The 11,766-nt window shown below is 32.3% G+C and overlaps 1 protein-coding gene across 1 annotated transcript; it reads left to right on the forward strand.

Moving 5' to 3' along the window:
• Positions 1–7,321: 7,321 nt before the first annotated feature.
• Positions 7,322–7,957, forward strand: LOC145139915 (uncharacterized). The gene has a single exon (XM_079073578.1). The coding sequence runs from the start codon at positions 7,322–7,324 to the stop codon at positions 7,955–7,957; it is 636 nt and encodes a 211-aa protein (XP_078929704.1).
• The last annotated feature ends 3,809 nt before the right edge of the window (positions 7,958–11,766 follow it).

Below are 11,766 nucleotides of genomic sequence, written 5' to 3' on the forward strand. Positions count from 1 at the left end.
ATATTGTATAATCCGGTTTTGGGTATTTATGTGTATTTAAGTGTATTTAAGTGTATTTAACCTTAGAAAATAGGAGAAAAATAGTATACAGTAGAGGAAAATCATCAAAATTTTTATGTATCCTCCTAATGTACAACATGATGTTCTGGTAAATGTTCATGAATTTTGCATAATCAGAACTATTTTTCCTATTTTTAGGCCATTATAACTACCAAAAATTGGGAAAAATAGAAAGGCATGATGAAAAATTCTGAAATTATTTTTCTGAGTCTCCCACCACAGGTAAGAGCTGCGAAAATTATTAGATACAATTTTCACACTCTTTAAAGTGGTTTTGTGATTTATTGCACCCAAACAAAAAGAAAATCGAAAATCATACTAAACAGCAACATAAATCGATGAAATTTAATGAGAGGTCATTATTCACCATAGGGGTCATCCACGAATTTATTCCGGATTTATAGACCTCTGGAAGTAGTTTATGTGATTTATGCCCTTGTTTTCTTGTAACAATTTTATTAAATCAAGGAAATGATAAAAACTCTTGAAATTTTCCAGATGTTCATATTACCTTAATGGGAATCTGGAAAAATTTTGATTTGAACAGAAAAGAATTTTAGATATTTTTATAGACAAAATCATTTACATGCACTATTAACAATGTACTTTGATCACCAAGCTCTTTAGCTTGGTGTTCATCACATGCATCACGGTTTGAAGAACATGCATGGACATATGTTTGTCATAGTGATGTTTTTAAAGGAAATACTTGAATGCATAAGGTGTATGAACCTTAAAACTTGTAAAAATCCGAACTTTAGTGTTTGACATAGGTTTTGGTCCTTGGATTTCACCATTAAACAACATGCATGTTGTTCTTGGGTGAAACCCTACCACCATCATCATCAAACTCGACATTCATGAACATGTTCATGAATGTTCATAAAGAATGGTGTAGAAGGAAGAGAAATACAAGAAAACTCTTTAAAAACAAGAAGGAAAAGTAAGGGAGGGTGAAAGATTTTCGTGTATACCTTGAAGAATAGCCTTGGAAGATGAAGATTTGAGTGTGGAGAGGTGTTCTTGACTGAAAATTTTCGTGAGTTTAGAGAGAGAGGAGGAGAGTTTGAGAGTTGAAAGGGTGGAGTGTGAGAGAGAGTGAAGAGAGAAGTGGAAGAGTGGGATTGTGTTTTAATGATTGAAGTTTTGGGAAGAGAGAGGGCATGGGGGAGAGGATGCACGAATTTTATGAGTGAGAGAGGCTCCCTCTCTCCTAAATTCAAACTTTATAAAACTCTCTCCTTAATTTTTATAAAACCCTAATTTTTATAAAAGTGTTTATTAAAGCAATTCTTGATTTATTTAAAAATCTTGTTTTTAACTAATAAATTATGATTAATGTATGATAATTTAACTTTCTATTTCATTGATTATAATCCATAATTTTGATTAATAAAAATTTGATATTAGGAAGTTTATAGCCAATTTTATAAAGTTTTTAAGCTTTAAGGTTTATAAATTTGGATTTTTGGCTCTTTAGGGTTTTTGGAATATTGTTTGATATTCACTATCATATTGGAATGTAATTAGAATATTTTAATTTATTTTTAGGGTTTTATACCCTTTTTCAATTGTAACAAAGTTTGAAGTTTCATTCTAATTATGGTATTGGCATTTCCTATTGTAGTCAAGCAACTTACTAGAATCGTAAGAGTCAAGTATATTAGTCTTAGATCTTAGTTGGATCCTAGTTTATGCAAGATTTTGACCTAATTTATACTACTAGGCCATGGCATGTTGTGCATGAATGGTTTTTATAAAGATGCATGAGTCCGAGAATGACCTGAATTGACAGTTGTCACATCTTTCCTCTTCAAGATGCGCAAAACACACTTAAAATGCTTCACAAGAGCTCAAAAGCACCACACAAGGGCTAAGGGACGAAATTGGAGTTTAAGGATGTGGAGGGTGGTCTAAAATGTCCAAGAGGTTGGTTAATGTTGCTTAAATAGGGCACAAGCCCTAAAAAATAGGGTTTTCCACTGACCAGCGTACGCCCAACGTAACCCACGTACACCTAGTGTACGCGGTCGATGCCCACGATCAATCTTTAGATGTACGCCAAGCGTACTCTATGGTGCGTCCCGCGTACTAGCCAAAAGGACCAACATTTGCAATGTTTTTTTAAATAATAAGGGTTAAATATTACATACCAAATTCAAGTGTTACAGTTCCGGATGAAAACAAAAATGGTCCTAAACACACTATAAGACACCTACATGCACCTCGGACTTATACAACAAAAAAAGATACAAATATTGGATATTCCGGACTCGTTCTTCGTATTCCGGAGTGGTCATCACATTATGGAATCTATTTGTTTGAAAACTCAAACGCAAGTAATTTAAAGAGTAGAACTTACTTGGTTTGAAGAATCCATGCTGAAAATAGGTCCGAAATGCAGGTAAAACGAACTTCAGAATTGCAGAATCCGAACGCGTGTATATATATATATATATATATATATATATATATATATATATATATATATATATATATATATATATATATATATATATAGCATCGGGCTTGAGCCGTGTATTGTGGTATGCGATGGCAAATTCCAGACCGAGTGGTTATTTTGCAAAAAAAGAAGTTATTAAAATAACAATAAAAAGTCATTAGTTTACTTAATTTCCGAATAATACATTTTTTTAAAAACAAATTGTTCTTGGATATTGTATTTGGATCTGTGGATATATATATATATATATATATATATATATATATATATATATATATATATATATATATATAGAGAGAGAGAGAGAGAGAGGGAGAGAGAGAGAGAAAGGTAAGTTCAATTGAGAAAATAAAAAAGGTTGAGAATGGGGGAATCATTCTTAGCCAATCATTTATTTTTTCCGTTAAACCTCCATCTTACCGACGGAAAGAGAAATGAATACACATGTGTTTCCAATCAAACATGTTTTCTTAAACTATATTAGTACTTACCTTAATATATACAAAAACATTGTTTTTTATTTTTATTTTTAAGGAGCTATTTTTATCGAAAAACTATTTTAAATATATCAAAACTTGTAATTTTTTATCCTATATAAATAGACATCCATATTGATATAGTTTTAAGATAAAATAAAATTTTTATTTTTTTGATTGTTTCAGCTCGCGATATTTATAAGTGAATAAAAATTCATTAGATTTAATTTTTCGTATTGCCATTTTCAAAACAAGTGGTCATTAATAGAAATCATGTAATTTTTGTAAAAACTTAAAAAATGAATATTTTTGTTACGTGTCTCTTTATTTTTCAACCGTGTTTAATATTTTCATTTATAAACCAATTTATAATTACAATATATTGTTCTATTCTTTAAATAGTGATTAGGGTTGGTTTGAATGTGTTCAGTGTGAGGAGCCATTGTAGCAACAACTTGTGTGTGATTGTTAATCATCAGACTGAGGTGAATCTCTTCACTGAATTATGTTTGTAGAATGCTAGTTGTATGTGTGATACTTGTATTTTTTATATGTTAGGCAAGGCCCGTTATGCAAGTTAGGGAGAGGCCTGTTTTACTTATTGGGAGGGGGTATGCAAGTTAGGGCCAGGCCTGTTATACTCGTTGGGTCGGGCCCGTTATGCGAGTTTGGGCGAGGCTCGTAATACTTATTGGGAAAGGGAAGTTACTTGTATGGTATGTGGTATTTTGGGGAATTCACTAAGTTTTTTTGCTTATAGTTTAAGTTTATATTTTAGGTACTTCTGGTTCGAAAGGGAAAGGCCCGGCCTGATCGCAACGCATCCACTTGTGTCCAACATTTTTATGATTTTGGGATTGTACTTTGATAACTATTTTCATATTGACATACTTTTGATGGTTTGATATTAATATTTGATGGTTTTGGTTGACTTAAAACCAAAAATTTTACTTATGATTTTTGGAATTTTACAAATTGGTACCAGAGCCTTGCTTTGAGGGATTCAGACACACTCGTGGGTGTGTCTGAACTCAAACTGAGGATTTGGTAAGTTTTTCATAAAAAAAATGATTTTCTAAAGAAATTACTACTAAAAAGAAGGGGTGTGATACATGCAATCGGCCGAGCTCAAGTAAATGTTCCCAAAATACCCATACATATTTATTGATTTAGTATGTGAATGTGTGAAAAACATGCTAGATTAGGGCTAAGGATCTACTCAAAATTGTGTGATAGGAGAGATGCCTCTGTATGCTTACTGTATGAGTCTCTAGAACTGCATGTTAGTATGGATTACAAATGACATGTTAGGATGGAGGGGTAGGCAGTACTCCGTTTAGAACTCGATGCTCGAATGTTGTTTGCTTTGTGCTTTTAGGAACCAATTCTAATACTAATTAACTATCAACCGAATATGCTAGGTTACATGTTGCAGAAATTAGAAAATTTTAGAAGGTTATGTTTAACTCTATTACATAGCTCTTATTTGAGTCCAACCGTTGTAGTGTGAGACCTTGCAGTCGAGGAATTATCTAATATCTGTTGCATGTAATTATATCTTGGATTAGGTGTCTAAGTCAATAACTGAATTAGTATATACTTGAATTATTAGCAAAGTCCTTTTGGGTTCCCTCAAACCTAGTAATTGAATATGATGACTTTTAGAGAAAGAGAAAGGAAGAGAGAGGGAGAGAGAGAAAGAGAAAGAGAGACTGATTTATTGATTTATTATATGAATAAAAAATAGTAATAAATGAATTTATTAATATATTATGAAAATAATATATTAATTAGAAATAGTAATATTTAATTAATAATTAAATAGAAATTAATTAGAATTAATTTTAAGATTAATTGGATTAAATAAAATTGCAAGGGTCTAATTGTAATTGTTCAATAATTTAGCAAGAGGTTCCAGAACCTTCCTTGGAAGGAGTGGGTGGTTTCCAAGAGTATTCCAGGACATCTAGAATATTCCTTACAGATAAATAGGAAGCTGGATAATTACCAATTTGAATTAATATTATTTTATTCAAATTAGGTTTATCTAGGGTTTCCTAATTAAGGTATAAATAGACCGTATGAGATACAATTTTTGGCCACGCCTTTTCTAAGAGCCAAGGCTGAAAATTCTGTCATCCCTCTCCTCTCTCTTCAAGTCTCCTAGTTGCTAGGGTTGGGTGTGAACCATCAGAAGCACGAGATTTCTGGTGCTTTCTTCCAATAGCTTTGAAGAAGGATTTTAGATTTGTTTACTATAACAAATCAAGAGGTATGTAATCTTCCTTTATAAATTTTGATTTCATTAGGTTTTTTGTAGGTTGATAGTTCATAATATGTTGCCTTTATGTGAAAGACATAAATCCCTTTAGGTTTCATGCGCCCTAATCATTTAATTGTTAAATGTTTTTCTACTTAGTGCATTGTTGTTGTAACCTGTGGTTTTTATTAGATTATTATTGTAATAAATAAATAATAGTATTGTCACTTGTTGGTTTTTATTAGATTATTATTGTAATATATAGGTTAACTACATGTTTAATAACATATGTTATTGTGTTTGTTGTATATTTTAATTATAAGTTTTTGTAAAATATCTTATCATTTTTTAAAATTTCAATATGTATTTAAATTTTTATATGAATTTGATGAACAAAAAACAAACTTTATATTTATAATTACTTAATATAATTTAATATATAACAAAATATTATAAGTATTAAATATTATATTTAAATTATAATTAGTAGGTAAAAATAAACTAGAAATGTATAAATATATAACAGAATGACTAAAAACAACAACACAAAGTTCATCCCCATTTTGGGAGAAATGAATAGTATAACACCATATTTGGTGTAATACTATTTATATCCCCGAAAATGGGGGAATAAATGGGGGAGGGTTGGAGAAGAATAGGGGAAGAAATGAGGAAAAAATGGAGAATGAGAGTGGGTTGGAGATGCTCTAAGGGTAGTTGTTTGTGTTTGCATTTTTTTTATGTTTTTTCTATTTTACTTTAAGTTGTCGTTTTTTTAAAATTAATGTAATGTCTTTTTTTATTGAATAAAAAACTAGTTTAAAAAAATATATGTGTTTATTGTAATTTTATTGTGTTTTTGAACTGAATTTAATTAAAAAAAATAAGGTGAAGTGGCGTGGTATGATTTTGGGAGTAAGATATGGTGATGATGTGACATTCATCATTATAATGGTTAGTATTAGTTCTTGTTGATGACCTAATATATTAATAATAATTATTATTATGATGTGACATTTAGTATGTGGGCTGAGTTTGCCCTGTAAAGGAGTTTGTACCGTTCGTTGAAATATTACGAGTAGATTTACATTTAATTCGTTTGCCGTTTAAAAAAAAGAACAAAAAAAACACAAAAATAACATGAATATTAAATAATTTAAAATTATCAGAAAATGACAAATGTCCAATGAAAATATGACAAATGATCAAAATAAATCTTGATTTATTAGAGTAAATTACTTTTAATTAATTTGTAAGTTACTTTTTCTTGGATATTTTTTAATAAGTAAATAAAATTCAACTTAATATAACTCAAACAAAAATATCTCAAATAAAAAATACCCTTTATGGATAATTAAACCGATTCTACTATAGTACTATGAATAAATCTATTTTGTGCATTGCTTTATCTAGTTTCATTTACTAATTTTATTTGGCATATATGATTTGTGATCAAGCAGTACTATACAAAGTTACCCAAAAGTAAAGGGCAGTGGACCCCACGACCCATATTTCAACCAAAATAATAGAGGTAGGTTGAACCCGGTCTGGTCTTCGTCTCCCTCTGTATCTCCCTCCATCACGTGAACCCTCCCCACAAATAATTCTCCCTCCGGCCACCACACTCTCTTCGACACGATACCCATTACCCACCCACACCCCTATCCCCTACGCCTCCAATAATCATCAATTATACAAACACCCACATGATTCTTCAGCTTAATCACCCTCCATTCTCGTTTCTTTCACTAGCAGGGTAGGGGGCAACACTTTTTGCTTAATGCCGATGTAGCTCACTGTATTATAGTCCATAGCTCTGTAACACAGTGAAATTTGAAACAAAGGTAATGGGAATCACGATGTTTCGTCAATTGATCATTATTTGTTACACTAATCAAACTACTCGTCTTTCTCTGGTGGGTGGAAACCACACCGCTGCCAGGTTTTGCACCCGCTAGATCCATTTCCTCTGTTGTTAATCGGTTTCATTTTAGATTCTCAGCTTATCAGTGCTTTGATCTTTCTCATCTTGTTGTCTTTTCGAGTTTTTCTGATCGAATTATGAATTTGGGTCGTGGGTATCGTGCGAATAGCAATCCCAAGATCAGACAGATAAAGGGTCGTCCAGCAATTGGGCTGAATCCTGATTCTGTTTTGATATTCAGACTACCCGATTCGCGAGTTTTGGGTATAATCTCGAGGTCATTGTTTTTGGCTTTATTCATTCTCGTATTGCCTTCAATTGGGTCGCTTGTAAGAGATGCTTCTGAGGAAGATTCTCATGAATTTCTACCCATGGTGTTCAAAGATCTAGTGGTTGAAGGTCTTTACAAAGATGGACACAAGGGTCTCCTTCTGAGCTCTGGAATTGGTGATCTGTTTGACAGTTTATGGTTCTTGAATGACTATGGAATTGATCTTGTTACTGATTCGGATGCGGATCGACAAATGGTGATCCCTAATGAGGTGTTTGATTTTGTATTTGCTTCGAGTTTTGAGAACATGAAGTTCATCAATAGGGTTGTGAAGGTTGATGGGATTGTAGTTATGCCACTAGGGAACTATTATGATCGATCTTATGAGTTCTTGAAACAATCGAATTATAAGATTGCGTATCTTAGACAGTTTGATTCGATTACTGTTGTAGCAATGAGGAAGATAGATTGTGAAGGGGAACAGAATGTGTTTGGTGGATGAATTGTTCTTGGAATGTAATAATTAAAGGGTAAAGAAGCTAAAGAGATGAAGGTTTGGCTGCGCATCAATGGCGTATTTGTTCAAGACTTAAATATATCATGTTATGAAAAATATCTGTAGTCTATTCAGTATGGGTTATCTAGTGGCAAGCGTTATAAAATATTAATCACTCCGTATTATGGATTTATTTTTATGTCTATGTAATAATTAACATTATTTTTTCGAAACTTGTAATTTAAGTTCCTATCTATTATGGCTTGTTTGGTAAAGAACTTTTAGGAGCTTATTCTCTTTGACCTTTTAAAAAATAGATTTCACAAAATCAAAGTATGAGTTTAAAGTTTTTTTTTTTTTTTTTTTCCAACATATTGTTCATATTTCAAAAGTTATTTAAGAAACGGTATTCTTCGATTGACATCTATTGGATTTTGATTGAACCGGTCCAATCATTATCCATTGGATGTTGGATTTTGGGAACCGATCAAATCCAATTCATTATAAACAACTGAATCGAACAAATGAACTTGATATTACATTAGATTAGTTTTATCTATTTGATATATTTTATTGGTTATCTTTTATCCTATCAATTCTAATCCAATTTTTACTTTTCAGTAACAACCAAATATAATTATGATAAATAAATCCAAAATAGTATAAAGTAGGTTAAATAAGACTAACAAACGCCACTTCAACTTCATCCACGAAGGTTCAAAGTTTGACTAAAATACAATAGATAAAAAACCATTTAAACTTTATAGTTCAATTGGGTGGTAAGCGGATATAACATTAGATGGTAATCACAGGCTAACCTTGTCTACTTGGTGTCTCGGTGTGGCACGAGCAATCCCTCAAAATTTACCGTCAAGTGCAAATTTTAGTGTAAATTCGTCACAAATCCATCAACAAATCCGTTAGAAATCTGTCACGAATCCGTTGGAAATTTGTCACAAAGTCCTAATACGTGTAAATTTAATGTAAACATGTCGGTGTAACCCTTTTAGCGACTAATTTTCTGACGGACACTGCCGTCGAAAATAAGTTTTTTTTTAGTAGTGCAACCCTTCAAAAAATTATACAACCCTCATATTTTTTTCTGCGTCCGCCACCTATTGTAATTGACTATGTATTGGATGATAACATTGGATATCCATCTCGATGAAGGTTGGATTGGTTTGGTTCGATTATCCATAAGATTTTCAGGGTCATCCAAGAACCGATCCAATACAGTTGGATTTTTTAAACCGATCTAATCAAGTTGTTATTACATATCTAATATAGTCGGTCAGTTCTAATAGGATCGCTCGGTTCAAACTGGATCGGTTAATTTATACACACAGCTAACTTAAGTTGAGCTTAAAGAAAATATTTTGAGTATTGTAACAAAATTATTAGGTACTTCTTATCGATTGCAAGAGTTGATGGATCGTAATTTCATCCAGCCGAGCACATCTTCGTAGGGCGCACCAATTTTATTCGAGAAAAAGAAAGATGGGTCGATGCGCATGTGCATCAATTATCGAGAGGTAAATAAAATTATGATAAAAACGGATATTTATTTCCTAGAATCAATGATTTATTTGACCCGTTACAAGGTGCTACGTTCTTTCAAAGATAGATTTACGATCAGGCTACAATTAGTTGAAGGTATGAGATTCCGATGTTCTGAAGATTGCCTTTCGTACTCATCGTACTCATCAGGGTGGAAGGTTATTATCAATAAATTCAAAAAGAAGCCCTCATCGTGGAAGATTACGTTGCTTTCTATTGACGGGCGATCGATGCTTCTTAAATATATTTTTTGATCTCTTGGAATTATTACATGTTTGTGTTTCGTATGCAGTGAATTGTTAATAAGTATTTGAAGAAGTTGATGGCTAATTTCTTTTGGGGAAATAAGGAGGGAGATCAAAAACTTCGTTGGGTAAAATTTGATAGTGCTTTGGCTAATAGGAGTAAAGGAGACATAAATATCGGTTTTATGGATGCCCATAACCTTAACATGCTTGTTATACAAATGGAAATGCCAATTTCATATTGTAATAATAGTCTCTAGATCGAGGTGTTAAATATATTTCATGGTCGTGATGGAGGGTTTAACATTAATACCAAAGCCTCAACTTTGAACAGAGAAGTTTGGTGTATTGGAAAGGTAAACCAATTCCATAATTCAGATATTATATCAAGAAATGCAATTAAAAGAAGTGTTGGAGAAGGTGAGTTGACACAATTCTTGAGAGATACTTTGCTCGGAAAAATCCATTGATGATATGAGTTTTTAGTATGTTTCTGTTAGAAACACTTAAAGATTGTAATATTAAACATAGATGGAATGGCCTGACAACGAAATAGGCTTGAAGTAGACCGGTGACAGGTGGAACACTCCTAGCTCATGTTCAATAGATTTTTAGGATTTGGTTAAGCATGCATAGCTCACGTCCGACAAAGTGGGTGTGGAATTTTGGAGGTAATGATGATTTTTTGGTTGCTAAAGTTCGAAAATATGTTGGTGATCAAACTTTGCCAACACTAGTACAAAAATCGACATTGGCGACACAAAAAAAGTGTGACCATATGTCGTTACCCACACATTATTTTTTCAGGTCAAGTCTGATGGAAAGTCTTTTTAGGAATCATATGACCACTAAAATTTAGTGGTCGTAGCAACTAGAAACGTGTGACCGTATCATAAAAGTGTGGCTAAAAGGTATCATCATTTCTTGTTGTAATCAAGGATTTCATCCATTAAGTGTGGCTATAAACATTTCTAGACACACAAGCGTTCTTTGATTGTGACTATTGCTCATACATTTGTCACATGAGTTTATTGTTAGCATGATCGTAGTTATTATTCGATCACATAAAAGATTGTTTATTGATTTTTTCAAATTTATTTAAAAAAAATATAGCAAAAGTATTGTTTTAATCAAGTATTGTGTCGAATAAGTGTGTCCATAAACGATTTGTAGACATACAAGCGTTTTTTGATTGTGATTGTTGCTCATCCCACTCCTCCTGCCACACGAGTTTATTGTTAGCATGGTCGTAGCTATTATTTAGTTATTGGAAAATATTATTTATTGAGTTTTTCGTCACATCAATTTAAAAAAAACACGGCAAAAGTTTTGTTGTAATCAAGCATTGTGTCGAATAAGTTTGGTCATAAATGATTTGTAAACAAACATGCGCTTTTTTATTGTGGCTATTGCTCCTACAACGGCCACACGAGTTTATTGTTAGTTTGGCCATTGCTATTATTTTGTAACATACACGTTTTGAAATCGTGTTATGTAAATTAAAAAGTTAATAATATTATGAAATATTATGAGAAATTGAGTGTTAAGTTATAACAGATAGTTTTTACTAGAAATGAAGTAAAACTATGTTTAGAATCACTCATAAATTATTGGAAGTCTTATGAGATTCCAATTAAAAACCAAATAGTGAAATTTAGCAAAAATATAAACTTTGAAATAAGTAAAAGTTTATTATTGAAAGTTGTAGATAATCTCGTTAGAAACACGTAGGCGAAAACCTCGTCGAAATCCGAGTTATAACGAAGAAGTTATGACGAATCGAAGATCTGCGATAAAACCGGCACGGTGCCGAATGACGTAAAAAGTGTGTAACATCCGGATTTCTAGGTACTGTATTTATCTAATTATTTTTGAGTTTTGGAGAGGGACTCGGCGAGTAGGCGCTTAGACTCGCCGAGTAGAGCCGCACATTGTTGGACTGGATTAATGACTGGACTCGGCGAGTCCATACGTGGACTCAGCGAGTCCACGCTGTTTAATGAAACCCTAATT

Source organism: Lactuca virosa, chromosome 9 (genome assembly GCF_052849685.1).
Source record: "Lactuca virosa cultivar CGN04683 chromosome 9, Lactuca_virosa_CGN04683_v6, whole genome shotgun sequence".
Classification (NCBI taxonomy): domain Eukaryota; kingdom Viridiplantae; phylum Streptophyta; class Magnoliopsida; order Asterales; family Asteraceae; genus Lactuca; species Lactuca virosa.